We start from the raw sequence: 17886 nt of genomic DNA on the forward strand, positions 1-17886 counted from the left end.
GGTGAGACCCACCATTTTACACCGCAGAGTTTGGTATGGTAGGACCCACCATGTCTGCCCATACCCATGTATATGGTGGGACCCACCTTTTAACACGTGAGTGGGCCTACCATCTCCTGCTATGAATGGGCCCACCATCTCCTACCAAATCTGTGCATCGAGTGGGGACCATTATTTTTCATAATGCTTTCGTACGATGGGTCCCCGATCTTCAGCCCTGTGCATAGAATGGGGCCCACCATTTTACACCACATGTTTTGATATGATGCGTGCCCATTATTTTACACCCATGCATAACATGAGATCTCACATTGAGATTGGGTTGAAATACATGAGATCATCATGGTGGTAGATCAGGCAGATCCATTGTAATTCATTCAAGAATAATAGAAATTCTCTCAAATTTGTAAGGATACGGGGGAAAAAGATACAACAGCAAATAGTGCAGTGGCTGGAGGTCAAATGAAGTGTCAAGGGTGAGTGCTGCTTATTCTCTGACTTCTACCATACTCCCATTTTCCACTGCTAAAAATATGTTAGGAAACAGTTCAATTTAATAGGACTGATTTTCGGTTTCTTTGTTTCCCTTGGGAGGAAGTGGGTGGTTGTTAGACCTTTGCATTTTCTCTAATTCTTCTTGCAGAAACATATAGGAAATTTTAAATTTTTGTTTGAGTTTTCAGCCGCGCATTTTCTCTAATTTCTTCATCTTTGAGTTCTCACTTATGCATTTTAGATCCTAAGTCGTTTTACACTGTAAAATCTTTGGTTTAAAGCATTTAAACAACCCATTTTGGGTGCAAAATAGTGGGCCAATACGAAGTCTCCTAGTTTCTTAGTCAATAAGGTTTGTAAGTGGAACCCATGTTATTGTATTCACTATAACCCCCCTTTGATGATAGCATCTTTGATTTATAATCATACCATCACGAATGCATATTTGAGTAAACATTTCCACCCGTAATAAGAAAATCGTTGGTTTTATTATTCAAGTTCACAGTCATGCATTTTCTCTAATTCTTCATCTTTCTTACTTTAGAACCCATTTTAGATTCTGGTTTGGGTTTATTTTGTATTGGAATAGTGTTTTCACATATCATTGGGGCAGGCCCTTTTAGATTATGGTTTGGGTTTATTTTACACACATGCATAGCATGGGCGGAATACTAGTAAGATTGTATACAAAGAGAAAACTGTTGGTGCGCTTAAGCTCACCAATGGGAGGCGTTATAACAACTTAAGGGCACCAAAAAAATGGTGCGCTTAAGCTCACCAACAGTTTTCTCATATACAAATGGGTATATGTAAATGATTGTTAGACGAATCCAAAAATAGGGGTATCAATCAACCCACACAAGAGGTTGGATCCAAAATATTCCAACTTAAGTGGACAGGACTTGGGCATAGTGACCGTCACACTGCTATTCTGCAATATTTTCCTTCCCATTTTCAGAAAACGGTTGTTCACTGATCATACATACTGCAGCAATCATCCGCCAAGCCTTTGATACTTCCTCTAATCCCTATACATTTTGATTACTACTCCGTAGACACCACTTTTTGATCACCTTGACAGCTCTTGCATCTGTTGGACAACAACACAATACATTTTCCCCCGGATTGATCATTTTATGTCATCAATTATAAAAGAGTTTGATAGTGGGGAATAGCCTAATACTCAATAACCAATGTTTAATGATTAATAATTAACAAAACATGTTTGGGGGGTTCTATCACACCCACCAATCAAAAGGGTGAACAATAACCTCCCGCGGTCTACTTGTGTTTTTCCCTTAACAAGAAGGATGATACAATGCTTTTCTTCCTAAATCCAATCTTACATCTACAAGAAGTAAAAATATTTTGTAGAATCCAACCATGTGAAAATACACGAGTGTGTCAATTGTACCTCACTCTGTGGATTGGGAAACAGAATTGGTATGTCGATATAAGGAGGTCTCAGCATTTGTCTTCGGGCAATTCACTTGATTTTCAATATCTGATTTCTCTGTGAACTCTCTAAAGCGTGCTTTTCTTCCCAGTTCTTCTACCTCTTCAATAACAACATCTAGCCTCGCTACCATCTCTAGTAATAAAGAAGCAAATGCGGCAAATGGGAGTGCTTCGGAGAATTCGAGACTAGTAATTGCAATCTTACTCAATGTTGGCCTTAATACTTTCCTATCAGAATCTTTGCTTTGGTCCATGCTTCTCTTGCTTCGACGTTGCCACTCAACCAACGCCGGAGATTCGGACTTAATGGAGGATGAGACACCAAGTTCCTTGTCGGCTTTTCGTTCCGCAGCTGCAACTGCTGCAACCAGCATGCTGGAGGTGTGGGGAGGGTTGGAGCCTAGGAAGAGTCGAGGTTGGGTTTTAATGGCCGAATTAAGATCGCGCAAGGCTTCCTGTAGCTTATCAGAGAGTACATCTTGAGAGCAAAGGCGTCGATTCCTTATACTATCTGCGAGTTCCAGTAGAACCTTTGCCACTTCTCCAGCAACTCGGATGCAGGGATCTCTAAAGAGTTTTCGAACCGACCACGGAGCCTACAAAAAAGTCACCAAATAACCACAATGGATTAAAATCCATATACTTGAACAGAATTGTATAAATTCTTCCGTAAAAACTTTTGTACAGGTAACTATATAAGCTGAATATAATAGAAGTTTCTTAATGGACATAGATTACACCCATATATCATATCTCATTGTGTGATCAATTGAGCTCAAACACAACTCAAATTGAATTCAGGATATTAAAGGAATTTATTTCCTTCCTATTCTCCGTTGAGCCTTTGTTTTTCTTCCCCATCCCCTCTACAGAAGCTTTAAGTTCTCTACTCCCTAGTGTTTCTCAAAGAAGGGAAGAAGGGTCATGTTTAATTGCTCCGGTTTATCTTGATCTTAAAGAAGGAAATATGATAGAAAATGACACCAACTGAAAAATTCAAGAAGGGTGACCAATCTTCGATGTGAAACTGTAACAAGCATTTAGAACCATGACTTACTGATGCAAAGGGAACTAAAAATTCACATGGGCAACAACATTTTTTTTCTTCCCATGCAAAATTAACAGATTAGTCAATTTTTTTTTTATCAAACTACCCTTTAGCATTGTGACAAGACAATTAAGTTGTAAAACTACAATGTCATGAAAACCTACACTCAAAACCATAATGGCATTTGACATCACAATAAATGCAAGAGAAACTAAAAAGATGATGTTAACGATGCTAAATATGCCAAAGTTTAAAGGCAAAAAAAATGAAATTTATCTATAATTTTTACCTGGATTTCAGATTCCAGACATCCATGTAGAGCCACTGCCGTGTAGGCAAAATAGCGGAGAACAGATCCAAATTTCACGTATTGTTGCCATGGGTACCTATGGCATTGTCTTGAATGTCTTGGCTCCCAGCTTGCAAACATTGCCTGACCAATTCAGAGTTAACAATATTTTTTTTGAAATGGATTCAGAGTTAAAAATATTGTTGTTATTTTTATTATAAATTATCCTTTACAACTCATCTTTTCAGCTACAACTAATTAGCATTGAGCTAGAGAAATGGAAAGCAAAAAAAGACAAACAAATCAACAAGATTTAACTTAATCACTGAGAGCTCAATGGATCATTCTCATATTTTGAAACAAGATTTGAATAAAACAGTACTTACTGAGGTTTCTTCCATGGATTTGGAGTCTAGAACATTCTTATAACTCCTTATTTGATCCTTAAATGATTCGCTTCTGATGAGTTGAATATCCTCTTCATAAAAATATCCCTTGACGCAAGCTGCTAGGTTAACATCTATGAATTAATAATTTTGTTGGTGCAGAGAAATTTTTTTATACTCACCCACATATATAAAACAGTATGTTTGCACAAATAAATGGCGACATTTCTCCTCTACTAGAATTTGCATACCTTCAACTGATCTTGCCAATGTTTCGAGCTTGACCGCCATTGAATTATGGAGATCTTCACCAGACCAGTTTGGAAAAACCAAAAGACACATGAAAAGGCAAAGACCACAACCAATGGCTATGGTGTAGAGGCGCTCGTTGGCGATTTTTAACACATCACGGACCCGGAAGCTCGACACCGTTATCAAATTGAAGGTTAGAAGGAAAATAACGATACCATAGTCATAATTCTTCTTTAAGTAGGGGAAGAACCTCATATATGTAGCCATAGCACCTACCAAACCAAAAAACCAGAGAGAAACAACATTTAGTTTTTTGTATGCCAACAATAAGAAGAGATTGGAGATAAGGAGACCAAAAGTAACTACTAAGAGAGATGCCATTAAAAGCTAACTTCACTACTTCTAGATATAACCATAAGTATTCATGATGCAATTATCATTACATTTTCATGTAAATTAAAAAGCCTCTTCTTGGAAAAAAAAACTGACATGCTAAACTAAAAAAAAAAAAATTAAAAACAAGAAAAATACCAACTAGAAAGACTGAAGCTCCAATGAAGACTGCACGGCATACTTTTCCTGATTCTTGTGCGATAAAATCAATAAAAAATGCCAATGAACCTGCACACAGCGTCCCGAATCCTCTATTCAATCCCTTGCATAGAGTTGCACCTAACATACCAAAATCCCAAACTTAATAAGAATAATTAAACCATGTAAGTCAATCACTCATTATAAGAATGTTTAAGCCATGTAAGCCTATCATTTATTATAAGAATGTGTGTTATACTCGTATACACTTAACCAGAACCATCTCTTACAAATCCTCACCAGCAGTGAATTCAAGCACTACAACCACAGTAATGACAGCCCACATTGCATTCTGGCCAATTCCTTCAAACAGGGGCTCCAACAGGTACAACATGGAAACAAGTGTCAAGGCAAGCCCAACTTTCAACGCGTGAATGACTCGTCGTGGGTCTTCACGGCCAACTTCCCATATCCTTTGCCGCAGAGATTTTAGAAATCTTCTCACCCTCCTGATGAAAATTCCTGTTTGAGAATTCATTGTCGAGCCCTCGCCTTCACCAGAAACTTGGTTTCCAGCCATGGGAGCACTCCTAAGGACTCTAACCTCAGATCACAAGAACAAGTTTCCTAAAAAATAAAAAGATTAGGAAATATTACCACTGGACACTAACATTGGTGTAATATAGAAGACATGGGCCTTAAGTAGTACTCAGTATAATTTATATGATCTGGGTCTTAATGAGTGCTTGCTGAACAGGCAGTAGCCATGAAATTATGAGGGAGAACATGGCCATGTATAATTTATATGATCTGGGTTTTAATGAATGCTTGCTATACCAGCAGTACCAATGAAATTATGAGATAGAACATGGGTATTCTCTTAAAAAAATGAAATTAGCTGGTGGGGGTGTCTGGACTACTGTGTGTCCATCCCTTTTTCTCTTTTGGCAGGTAAATGGCCAAAACCAGTTGTGCATCTGTTTCTCTAATTAAGTCTGAAATCTCAACCTTTTTATCCCAGTGAGACATCACTTTATGCTTTCATTCACTTGAACTCCATTCATGTTATATTACATTACATTACAGGGCGATGATATTTCTCCCCACCCCCACCCCCTCAACGTCAAAAAGCGTTAAAGTTACCCACTTTTCACGTCAAATCACATTATAAGGGGTCCGTGCGCGTAATGCAAGGGGAGTGAAAATATAATCTCCCTACATTATATTATATATACATTATAGAATGTGTATGCGTTTGGATCGCTGGAATCAGGAATCAGTAACGGTATCATATTCCAATCCAATTCCAATTCTCCCCATAAACGGATAATGATTCCAATTACAGTGTTTGTGTAAGCGCTGGAATTTATCTATGGAATCAATCATGGTTCCCATACTAGCATTTGGTACTGTCTGAACCAACGCCGGAATGGAATTAAATTTTCTATAATTATTTCCTAAACGCACCACATGTAAGACCTACATATGGAATTCAATAGGGCTGGCAACAGGGCGGGGCCGGATGTTGTATCCCCGCCCCGCACAGTAACAGGCAAAGGCCAAAGGGCATATTTGGAATTTTAAAAATATAATTTATTTTTATTTTTTTGAAAATACATATTATGTACTGATAATGGGGTAATGTAAGGTATTAAATAGGGGCGGGGCGGATCCCCTTTTTTCGGGTGTGATTGCCAGCCCTAGAATTCAATAGAGAAGATTAGAAGAAGCACAAGAAATAATGAAGAAAATAAATCCAATGCTGCCCATCTAGAAGAGAAAACAATGAACCGTTGGGTATTTTCAAATATTATTTGGATTTCTCAAATTATTAAAATCATTTTTTTAAAAATTTTAATGTTACTTATTTTGTGAAGGTTGTGATTTTGTGTCTTTTCAATTTACACAGGATAGGGAGTCGCATTCACAATAAGTTCTGTCAAGAATTTGTAGAGATTATCCTTCCCTCTCTGTTTCTGTCTTACGTCATGGGCATCAGTGATTCGACTTAAAAATCAATCCCACAAATTTAGAGGTAGGTGGTAAGGAAAACCCACAAAACCCTGGATCAATCAAGAGTCCATTATAAAATATAAAACCCACAAAATTCATATACAAAGGATCTATCAAACATGAGAAAACTCTTTCTCAAACATCTCAAGACAGAGTCATAAAGAAAAACAGAGAACCATAGAAGAAGGGGGGAAAACAAAAAGCAAAAGATTAGATTATAGTTTCAATACCTAGAAAGGGAGAGGGAATGAGGAAGATTAGATTACAGTTTCAAAAGGTTATTACAGTTCCCAAAAAGCTCTCACAAGCCAATTAAAAAAAGAAAAGACAAGCTTGGTGTGTACAATTATTAAAACATGGTTGTGCTGATATCATTTCCCTAATTTAAAATCATCTTTGGAGAGGAATGAAAGAGAAAGAAAAATGTTCTTGCCATTATTCCCTTCTGTTTAGAAAAAGGAAAAAAAAAAAAAAAAACACCCCTCTCTATTCTATTCTAAACAAAGTACCTTATTCTTGAATGCAGAAAGGGAAAAGTCCATTAACAAGTAACACCAAAAGAAATTCAGAAAAACAGAGCTCTTGTAAAGTGGGTTTTTGCTTGGTTGGATTATGGGTGTGAATGGGTGAATCAAGGGAGGATGGACCCAAACCCAAACCCTCACTCGGATGGCTGATCCTTTTTTTCACTGACAGAAATTCAAAGGAAACTACTCAAAAGAGAAGAGAGGAATGAAAAAGAAGAGGATGATGGGAGAGAGAGAAGGACCATAGAGAGAGAGAGAGAGAGAGAGAGAAGAGGAGAGAGGTTAGGATTTGGTGGAAGAGCTTGTAGAGGAGAGAAACAGGGTGTGAATACATGGCCCCACACTACCCACCAATGGGGATGCGAGCACAAACTAACGTTTGTTTTTTTTTAATGCGAGTGACATTAGCATTCCTCCATTAAAATTTCTTAAAAGGTAAATGATAGTTCCAAGGTTTTAAATTTCGGCCGAAATTTCGGTCAAACCGAAACCGGAACATTCCGAAACCGAAATAAGCAAAATCTACCAAATTTCGGTGAAATTATTGATAAAATAATAATTTTTTACTGAAATTTTGGCTGACATTTTGGCGACATTTCGGGAGCTTGTACCAAATTGCAGGATTTCGGCTAAAATTAATTACCCCCGAAACTAAAATTTAAAACCTTGTATAGTTCTTAGGGACGGCCCGTCAAATGCCTTCTGCGACTGCGATGGACCCTAGCAAATGGCATTATGTTCATTAGTCTAGACCTCTTAAGGAGATTAATCATTAATTATCTAACGCCGAGTTAATTGAAAGATATAAATATGGATTATTTTTAGGCATTTGCTTGGGACTTCTGCATAAAGGCATTTCCCAGCTGGCTGTTGCATAAGAGAGCATCCACCTCATATGAATAAGACAAAATCTTCGGAAAAAGTGAGCTGAGGTGGCTGCTCTCTCACGCAACAGCCATGGTTTCAAATTTCCACAGAAATACCGAAATTCAAAATTTTCAGCTGAAATTATAAGATTTTCACCGAAATTGCCACGAAATTGCGTTTTCAGCTGAGCCGAAACCAAAATTTCAATCCATGGCAACAGCCAGCCACGAAATGCCTCTCCGTGAAAGTCTAGCAAATATGATCCAGATATAAGAACTAGGGAATTTCTAGGGTCCATAGCATAAGGCATTTCACGGGCGCCCGCGAAATGCCTTATGCTATGGTCCTAGCAAATCCCTTAAGAAAGTGGTTACTTTGGAAAAACCTAACCCTAATCCCATTCTTTATACAGTGATTTGCTAGGGACAGTCGCAAAAGGCATTTTGCAGCGTTTGCATGAGAGTGCAGCCACATTAAGGGTGTCAATTTTGGCTCGGGCTCGAAAGCTCGCTAGAAAAAAGCTCGGCTCGAATCCTTAACGAGCCGAGCCGAGCCGGCTCGTTAAGCTTAACAAGCCGAGCCCGAGTTAGGCCAGGCTCGGCTCGGCTCGTTAAGAATTTAATATGTTTAAATATATATATTATATATTAATATATACACTAAAAGGGTTGTCTAGGGAGTAAAAGGGGGAGGCAAAATATGTCACTTCTTTTTTGGAACCCCATTTGTTACTTGGACCACCCCCCTAGTGTAAAAAGAGTAGTAAAAAAACACTAGATAGGGCTGTCCAGGGCTTAACGAGCTGAGCCGAGCCTGGCCAAGCTCGGCTCGGCTCGTTCACACCCGCATATGCTCACTTTTCAACAGATTTTGTCTTATTCATTATATTCATCTGAGGTGGCTGCACTCTCATGCAACAGCCTGTCCGCATGGTCCTTAGCAAATCCCCTTTATAAATAAGACAATTAAGAGGATTAGGATTTTCTTCTGGTTGACCCCTGATCTACCAAATGCAAGAGCTAGGATTCCATTGATCTACCAAATGCAAGAACATCAGGACTTGTTAGATTAGAAAGTCCTTTCAGCAATCAATAGTATTTGTAGTCACTAGTATTGTCAATGGACACAGATAGTGAAATACATCAAGACAGCTAAAGGCAATTGTAGCTGTTACTAAATACATGCAACATGCCAAAGTCACGGGGCTTTCTTTTCTAAAACTCAAAACCTCATTTTATTGACTTCTAAGGGGTCGTGTAGATCAAAATAGGTAGTTATAATCACACTAAGCTTCACATGTATGAGAAACATGGTCTGTGAAGTCCATGTTTTGCCATGTGGCATATTTTTCATGTACACAAGTGACAAGAACAAGCCTTCAGGTTTCATTAAGCGCGTGAATATAAATTGTTTTCTAATTAAGGGTCATGATTTTTAACTAGAAATATCTTTCTAGCTACTCAGGAACAACTAGGAGATTCTCTCCAAAAAAAATCTTTAATTTCTTCCCTAAGCAACTGATCATTCATCTGCTTCTCGCATTATATGAATAGCTAAGACATTATTATTTGAATAGCAAAGACATTGAGGAATATCCAGAAAGACATTTTGCCCTTGCCTCAACTGTAACAGTGTAACACTAACCTGATTCAGAGATCTGTGAATAAAATGAAAGCCTTCTCCTTAAGCAGGGAACATACATTGGTTTCTAATCGACTGTCCTGGTTCTTTAATCAGACAGAATCGTTCTTGTTTCTCTGAGACAATTTGGATATTCTCTTGAAGAAATACGAAGTTCTCCCCTTAGAAATTCTTTGAAGCAGATGATTATTCATCTTCTGTGCACCGGTTAACCCAATCAAAGAACACAATCAGAAGGCAATGTAAAAGCAAAAACATAGGAATCACAAAATAACAACACAAAAAGAACACACACAATTTACATGGTTCAGCACAATAGCCTACATCCACAGATGAGATCAAGTTCTTCCATTATTAGAGAAAAGATAACGAGAACACAATCCCATAAACCCATAATCCTCTTTGCTCTACCACGGATACACTTCTCTCTCAAACCACTTTCTTTATACAAGAAAAAAACCTCCTTCATATTTTATTTTTGAAAGGGATGCCAATTTTATTAAGGATAAAGGATTACAAGTGCACTTCGGGGTGCAAGGATTGCCCCATATACGGTGAGACACTAGATGCTCCTGATTTGGCTAAGCAATCAGTCAAATCATCTGTGCTCCTAGGAATGGGAGAAAATGAGTATACACCATGCAAACCCAGATCTTTAATCTCATCCATGAGATTGGCAAGTCGCCATGGCCCATCACATATCTCTTTGACCCATGAGATTGTGTTACAGGAATCGCTTTCCACTTCCATGCTGCCCTCCATCTATGTGATGAAAATAGTCAATCCTTGGTGAAAAGCACGTACCTCAACTTCTGTGGAATCAGCGTTGCTGATTGGGCTCGCAAAGGAGTAGATGATGTCACACGAAGGATTCCTAAAGACGCCTCCACTACCAACCTTGCCTGGGTTGCTAAGGGAGCAACCATCCATCTCTCTACCACTTTAGACATAGAGAACCCAGACCTGTTATTCTCCAACACCACAATAGTTCTTGGACTAAATTCGAAAATACCCAATTGACGTCAGACCAGCTACGAACACGATCCTAAATGAGAGAAGCCTACCTGCAGTGAATGAAAGATGTGAAGAGGATTTTTCATCAGAATCATCAATGTAGCACTTGAAGATGACGCTCTTTCAGCCTATCCTGCATGCTGAAACTGTTAGAGTCGTTGTCTGGCAAAAAACTTGAACTATAGGTGGAACATGAGATTTCTAAATAATCTGCCGGTAACGAAAGAAACCGAGGGATTGCCCAAAAATCTAAATAGAAATTTAACATAAAATACGCCATTTGATTATGGGGCACAAAGTCTGCGATCTCGCTTATCTAAAGCAATGTAGATCTCCTCCAATCTGCATAGAAGGTTAGTATAACAAATGAACTCTGGATCTGTAAGGTTCCTAAGCATTTCTAACCCCCACCTTTCGGAAGCACCTGGACACCCTTGCATTTTTATTCCCGGCAATCCTAAAAAAGGCTCGAAAAAACATGGGACAAAGGAATAATACCTAACCATCTATCTCTCCACAAACTCAAACTCTTCCCATCCCCCACCCTAAATCTAATCCCTTGAGAGAATGTGTCAAAATAGGGAAAATAGACCTCCACGCTCCTAAGCCTCGACCTCTACCTAATCTCGCTACCTTCCACCCCTCATTCGATTCCTCATATTTGCTTTTTATAGCATTTCTCCAAAGAGCATTCTTTTCAATTCCAATGCACCAAAGTCATTTCCCCAATTAGAGCTTTGTTTCTTCTGATTAAATTTCCAATTTTCAAACCTCCTTCTTCCTTTGATAAACACACTTGGGTCCAATTTATCAAATATATTAATTTTTTCATTTCCTCCTTGCCTATCTAAAGAAAATTCCTTTGTAGTTTTTCCAGCTTCTTTGCTGACGAGATCTTAAATAGTGACTGGAAGATTGGCAAGGACCGCTTTAATAAGAGTGGTGCGACCCCCAAAAGAGAGAAAAGACTTTTTCTACCCAGCCAACTTTTTCTCCATCCTGTTGATAATTGGGTTCCAAAATGTTGCCGTCGGAATACCGAAACCTAGAGGTAAGCCGAGATATTCATGTATTAAATCTGGTTTATATTCGGCGTTGCTTCTTACCTAAATCTACAACTTTATTCATTATTTGTAACAAATCCAAGCCATCGCAAACAAAGAGAGCATCCAAAGGATTCATTCCTTCTCACCAAGAAGACAACACCACCACAGCCCTCTTGAATCTCCTTGAATGATGAAACTAGAAAGAAACATTGGATATTGAAGATATGAAGTAACTCCAGGGAAAGGATAAATGAATCTGTAAATGGAAACGTGTCGGCTCTTTCTGTATAAGTTGCTTTTCCAAAATCTTGGTCCACTCTCTCTGGTCCCATATCACTTGCTTGTTTGGTTTGGCTTACCCGTATCTTCATACATGTAAATGCCTTTTGTTGGACCACTTGCCTCGATAAAATTCTTACCTTTGATCACTTGCATTGTCTTCGTAAAATTATTGTCAACCATTGTGTGTTTTTCTTGTCTGATGGCGATTCTGTGGATCAACTGTTGATCCAATGCAGTTTCACTCGTGAGCTATCACATTTTGTTTTTAGCCATTTTTGAGTTTGATGGATGCTCCCTGATTACATTGTGGACCTTGCTAAGGCTTGAGTTTTTGGCCCTTGGCCTTACCAAGGTAAAATTCTTTGGGTCTTTGCTTTTCTGCTAGTCCCGGATTGATCTGGAAGGAAAGAAACATGAGTTTTTAAAGGCGTATCTAATTGGGGGGGGGGGGGAGACAAATTACAAAGACGGATATTCTCGCTGGTAGCCCAGTAGGCCTCGATCCTTCTTGCATTTAGAGGATTTTCGGTAACTTCCTTCTCCTCTGGTGATCAAATGTGTTTTGGAGGGCCCACGGTTGAAGTGGGAACCACCTCCTCTGGGTAATATGAAACTAAACTTCGACGAGTGTTGGTCAAGTATTAGCAATCCTAGACTGACAGGTGTTGGAGGGATTTTGAGGATTGTGGATAGTGGACTGTTTTGGACCTTCTCAGGCCTGGTCGATGTAAATGACTCAACAGAACCAGAGATTCAGGATCTATTCCATGGCATTAGACTATTGGATCAGTCTCAGATAGATCAACTTGCTATTGAGGGTGACTCGCTCAATGTGATCAAATGGTTGAGAGAAGAATTCAGACACCCTTGAGGATTAGCAAGGCGACTTAGACACCCTGGATAGTCACTGCATAGACTTTAGACATGTATGGCGATTAGCCAACTTGGAGATGCTCTAGCGAGAGCTGGAGAGTTTCTAGGCAGACGACCATTCTATTTGACCAGTCCTGCCAACCTTTGTTTCGATATTGGCAAGTCTGGTTTTGATATTTGACTGTTGTGTTTTGCATTTTCCCTCTTGTATTTTAGTCTTCCTTATTCTTTGTTGTATTTGACCACCTCGGTCCCCTGGGACTTGCCTTCTCTAATAAAATTCTATCATTCAAAAACATTAAATGAACACTATCATTTTATGTTAGGGTCCTTTCACCTTGCCGCATATAAAATATTTTATGTTAGGTACCCTTCACCTTGCGGCATATAAAATGAATGTGTGATTCACAGAGCAGGATTTTTGAGCTATTTTTTTATAATGGCAAAAATCCATTGATATTTGTCACAAACTTGTAATCCTTGTGAAGGTAATTAATATTGCAGTAGAATTGAAAAAATGTTCAACATGACAAGAACAAACACATTTATAAAGCATCCAATTGTTCTCAAATACTTCTGTGAGGCTATCAGTATATATAACTAATATTGCAGTTTTGCAATCATCTGAGTCAAGAGTTTCTCTAACAAATAATGTAATCCAAAATATGAAAGTAGATATGAGGAACACATAACCGTCAAGAGTTTCTCTAACAAATAATGTAATCCAAAGTATGAAAGTAGATATGAGGAACACAAAATCAAGCCATGAAAAAAAAGATATACCTAAATATAAGGCTAATTGCAAGGCCAGGTTTATTCACCAACAGACATTGAAACTGTCAAAAATAATAGCTTGGACCTGAGATAAAAGTCATTCTTTGTTTGAGGGTAATGACACTCATGTACTCTAGGTATGTTCTGTACTACAGCCAAAAAAATAAAGCCAGAAAAACCAATGACTATAAATCATGAGTTAGATCACTGTTAGTCTTACTGATCCATGGTGCATCACAAAATAGCCGCCAATCATTCGACTGAACACTATGAGCTTGTACCATAAACATGGATTCTCTGTTCAATCTGGATACCACAACATGGACATTTAGTTTTGCCATTCTTCTCATGGTCATCATTGCAATTGACGCAAAGAACCTGATGCGCACATGGCAGAAAAACAATCGAAACTTCATCCTTCATGCATATTAGGCATTCCCTATCATGGCTCACTTCTTGTACTTTATGCAATTCATGATGAATCCTTGCATTTGTTTCTTTTGGCATTTTTGCAACATCAGACTCTCTTGCAGACGAAGTATTTGATGGGACGCTTGGTTGACACAATTCTGCAGAAACTTTGAGACGGGAAAGCTCCTGTTCCAGTCTTTGGATGTCATCCTTATACCTCTGGATGTCTATCTCTATCTTGCGGCGCAACACCTCTTGCCTTGTTTTAACATTAGCTTTGGCTGCTTCCTTGGCTCTTCGTTCCTTCTCTACCTGCTCTATGGCTAGCTCTTTAGCCTTCTGGTCCTGCCTCCACTTCATCTGAAAACAAGCAACACCAAGTTATAAGGATTTTCTAGGACACAAAAATTCCAAAGGGTAAGAGTCCAGTTTGTTTACTTATCACCCTGCACAAGAATTGAAGCCATGTAACAAGATGCAGAGGACGGGAATGAAACAAGCATGTAATAACAAACGTGACGTAAAACCTGATAAACCTCAACTATTCATTTAATCATTACGGGTGCAACTTCGGTCTATTTTCAGGAATTCGGGTTGATCTTTCACATTAAAATCGGGTCAGGTTTGTGTTTATTCCAATTCATTTTTAAGCAAAAACTCAACCCGAGCCGACCCAAGTTGCACCCCTATTAATCATCCTATAGGTCAGCTTTCATTTTTTTGCAGAAAAATTGAAAGCCACAAATAAAAAAGGAAAGGAAAACATATAGTTAGACAATATTTTGTTTCACACCTCAGTTTCTTTGTGCGCATCCTTGAAAAGCTGTATCTGTTGTTCTAACCGTGCTACCTTTTGTTTTTCCTCACCAACCTCCTCTTGCATTTTACTTTTCTGCTTCTCCCAAGCCAAAAGTCTCTTAAGGCCCTTCTTCTCCCTCTTTTCAACTTCCAACAAAGTCGTAACAGACTCTGATGCACTCAAATTGTAAGCTTCCATCTCTGCCCTAATTTCTGCATTCTCAGTCTCGAGTCGTTTAACAATTGCATTTGCATGGTCAACTTGACTGCTTGCATTCCTCATAGCATTTTCTATCTCAGAGAGACTCTTCGTGGTGGTATCCTCGAGAGCTTGCTTACCCTTCATCAGCCGTAGGGTCTCCTCCCTCTCCATTCTCAATATCTTAAGTTCATTGAGATCGTTACTTAGCTTTCTAGCAGCTTGGATTGCTTTCTGGTGAGCCCACTCCCGTCGTTCCTTCACTTGTCCCTCAAGCTCCCTAATTTGAAGAATCAGATTTAATATCCTCTCATGCTGATGATCAGTCACCACACCTGATTTCTCTTTGATACTCATGTTCCCCAAGCTACCCAATATAGAGCTCAAAAAATCTGAGTTCTGAGAGTCCTTTGTCCCCACATTTTTCTCAGGTGAGATCGGTGGCTCGTTGCTCGACGAAGAACTCGGGCAAGCATGTGATTGTGATTGTGATTGTGCAATTGCTTTTGAGTTTGCCCGGAACCCTGCTACAAATGAAGATACATTCCTTTTCAACAGAGACATCATCGATGGTGACAAATTAAACCTATTCAAAGACTCAATATCGCTCGTAAGAGTATGACCCAAATCCGTTGCAGTGGCATCATACGACGACTCATTAGCAGGTAAACCAGTTCTTCCAAAAACCCAACCCTCATGGAATTTACAAAGCCCAGGCACACCACCAGCATTGGAGCTTACAGTTGCATCTTTGCTAGTACCCTCACGAGCAAAGGCCGGGATCTCCATGGTGCTCGCTCGACCGACATGTAGATCACTCATGAGGAGACACCACATGGCTTCCGCTTTACTGAATTGGGGCCTAACTTGCTGAATCAAGCAAACCATTCCCCCCAACGAGTACTCTCCCAATTGCCTCAAATCAGTGAAACTGAAACCCAATTCGAGTTCATCCGGATTTCGATTATTAGTACTACTGCTATTCATATAAGAAATTGCATTGTGCAAGATATTCATCAGCACATCCATACTTCCATACCAATTCCCATTCCGAAGAATCGATTTTAGGGCAACTTCCTTGTCGTACCCAAGAGATACAAGCTTGGAAACAGCTTCAGTATATATAAAATCTAAATTCCTCAACAGCAATTCCTCTAATTGATCTTCAGTGTAGTACCCCCACTCGTTATCGTCGACAAAATTAGGGTTAGGGTTTCTAGCGTTAGGGTTTCTTCCTCCCTTTTCCCCATCATTGGCGGCATCTAAATTAGGGTTAGGGTTTCTTCCAGGGATTGAGGCTCTATCTAATTGATTGCTATTGTCGGGTTTTATTGATGATCGAAGTTTTCGATTGTTTTGGATGGATTTTTCCCGTACAGTGCGACCCATTATAGAGAACTGGAATGGGAGAAGAAATAAAAAAGAAAAAAGAGAAATCAAGAATCAAGAATCAGAAAAAGAAAATTGAAAAATGTGAATTTAAGTGAATCAAATGAGGAACAAGCTAAAAGAAAACATACAGATTGCGATAAAGATTGGTGAACTGGAATCTGAGAAGAAAAAAAAAAGAAATTAAAAAAGAAAAAAAAGAGAGATCAAGATTAAGAATTCCAAAAGAAAATTGAGAAATGAGGATTAAATGAATCAAATGAAGAACGAGGTCAAAGAAAACATACTGATTGGGATGAGGATCGGGTTTGATTTTGGATTGAATTGCAGAGATTAAGATTGAGATTACGATTTTTCCTTTTTTTTTCTGTTCTGAGAGACAGAGAGAGAGAGAGAGAGAGAGAGAGAGAGAGAGGGCGGGGGTGGGGGGAGGGGGGGAATGAACCCTAATTAGAATATACTTGAGAATTGCCAAATGGGATTTCTCACGTGGAATTCCCAAAACAAAAAGTAGCATGACTCAGCTCACACGTGTCGTAAGTGCTTGGTTATCGGGCCCGTTAATCTGATGGGTCACGACTACGCGATCCAGTGGGTCCAGGTCCGTGCTAAACATAGATCTCATTCGTAGGATTGAGGGTAATCAACGGCATAAAAATGTCTTGAACTTGAAGGACATCTTTTCATCATCAAAGGTCTAGAATCTCCAATAAGGGTGGGACCAAGGGCAATTTCCTTACACCAGTTGGGCTTAAACTTGGTGTAATTTTTTGAAGGGAAATTATATAGTTGCCCCCTTTTGTTCCCAAGGCCACCTCTTCTAGTGCAAAAAGAGTAGTCATAAAATGCACTAGAGAGGGGTAGCCTGGGGAAGAATCAACTATTGAAAGCATAACATTCATAAATTTGGCCTACATTAACATTAAAAAAATATATCATAAATTGTGGGCCTACATAATTTTGTATCAAAACATAAATTGCGAATTTATTCTACATCAGTAACCAACCCACAACCAATTATATGTCTTTATAATCATTTTTATCTTCTAAAACCCTCTTCAACTGTGTCTTGATAATCAGTTTTATAGTCCATGATTGTAAAATCCTGAATTTTACAAGCTAAAACATGAATTTTATAATCTTAAACTTAGATTTTATAAGCTAAAACCTAGATTTTACAATATATACAGAGGCCATTTTTGAGAAATTTTTTCTATAGGATTCATTTAATAGCCGGTTGCCAACCTGACGCCAACCCTCCTCCTTTATCTTGGCTTGAGATAGGCTGTGAAAATTCTTGATATAGTGATTTAATAATCCTCTAAAAGGTTTTATAAGCTAAAACCCGGATTGTTCATATTCATGATTGTAAAATCTAGGTTTGAGATTATAAGATCTAGGTTTTAACTTGTAAAATTTAGGATTTTAGAATCCTGACTTATAAAATCCATGTATCCATACAGCCTACCATGGTATTATAAAATTCAGTTTTTTTCTTTCTTTGGTAGGTAAGCTGGGATCGAGCCTCTGACCTCAAGAACATAAGGGGGCATATTAAAATCCAGATTTTTAGTAAAATCCAGGATTTTACAA

The 17886-nt window shown here is 38.7% G+C and overlaps 2 protein-coding genes across 4 annotated transcripts; both read right to left on the reverse strand.

Annotated features, from left to right (window-relative positions):
- Positions 1–1673: 1673 nt before the first annotated feature.
- LOC143883473 (aluminum-activated malate transporter 12-like) lies at positions 1674–7247 on the reverse strand. Its single transcript, XM_077386826.1, has 7 exons — positions 6982–7247; positions 4760–5086; positions 4460–4600; positions 3928–4200; positions 3677–3795; positions 3291–3434; positions 1674–2549 (listed from the first exon to the last, which is right to left on the reverse strand). Exons 2-7 carry the CDS (start codon positions 5037–5039, stop codon positions 1911–1913), a joined length of 1596 nt encoding a protein of 531 aa, XP_077242941.1. The 5' UTR covers positions 5040–5086; positions 6982–7247; the 3' UTR covers positions 1674–1910.
- Positions 7248–9369: 2122 nt separating this feature from the next.
- LOC143884944 (MND1-interacting protein 1-like) lies at positions 9370–16694 on the reverse strand. 3 transcript variants are annotated; one of them, XM_077388824.1, is made up of 5 exons: positions 16581–16694; positions 16425–16454; positions 14701–16302; positions 13717–14267; positions 9370–9704 (listed from the first exon to the last, which is right to left on the reverse strand). In XM_077388824.1, the coding sequence occupies exons 3-4, from the start codon at positions 16291–16293 to the stop codon at positions 13764–13766; spliced, it is 2097 nt and encodes a 698-aa protein (XP_077244939.1). In that variant the 5' UTR covers positions 16294–16302; positions 16425–16454; positions 16581–16694; the 3' UTR covers positions 9370–9704; positions 13717–13763. The 3 variants fall into 3 exon arrangements, with proteins under 3 accessions (XP_077244939.1, XP_077244938.1, XP_077244937.1); XM_077388823.1 differs by lacking the exon at positions 9370–9704 and adding an exon at positions 13414–13581; XM_077388822.1 differs by lacking the exon at positions 9370–9704 and having other exon boundaries at positions 13414–14267.
- Between the last annotated feature and the right edge of the window lie 1192 nt (positions 16695–17886).

This window comes from Tasmannia lanceolata, unplaced genomic scaffold (assembly GCF_043159265.1).
Source record: "Tasmannia lanceolata isolate RefF3 unplaced genomic scaffold, GAP_Taslan_0.1 ptg000008l, whole genome shotgun sequence".
Taxonomy (NCBI): domain Eukaryota; kingdom Viridiplantae; phylum Streptophyta; class Magnoliopsida; order Canellales; family Winteraceae; genus Tasmannia; species Tasmannia lanceolata.

What these genes read in the sequence shown, in the direction of transcription:
- LOC143884944 (XM_077388824.1), bottom strand. Translation starts at nt 16,293, where the DNA reads ATGGGTCGCACTGTACGGGAAAAATCCATCCAAAACAATCGAAAACTT. An exon ending in ATGCGCACAAAGAAACTGAG is followed by an intron (nt 14,268 to 14,700) that starts GTGTGAAACAAA and finishes GCTTGTTTTCAG; the next exon opens with ATGAAGTGGAGGCAGGACCA.
- LOC143883473 (XM_077386826.1), bottom strand. Translation starts at nt 5,039, where the DNA reads ATGGCTGGAAACCAAGTTTCTGGTGAAGGCGAGGGCTCGACAATGAAT. An exon ending in AGTGCTTGAATTCACTGCTG is followed by an intron (nt 4,601 to 4,759) that starts GTGAGGATTTGT and finishes TTGGTATGTTAG; the next exon opens with GTGCAACTCTATGCAAGGGA. An exon ending in AGCTTCAGTCTTTCTAGTTG is followed by an intron (nt 4,201 to 4,459) that starts GTATTTTTCTTG and finishes TTGGTTTGGTAG; the next exon opens with GTGCTATGGCTACATATATG.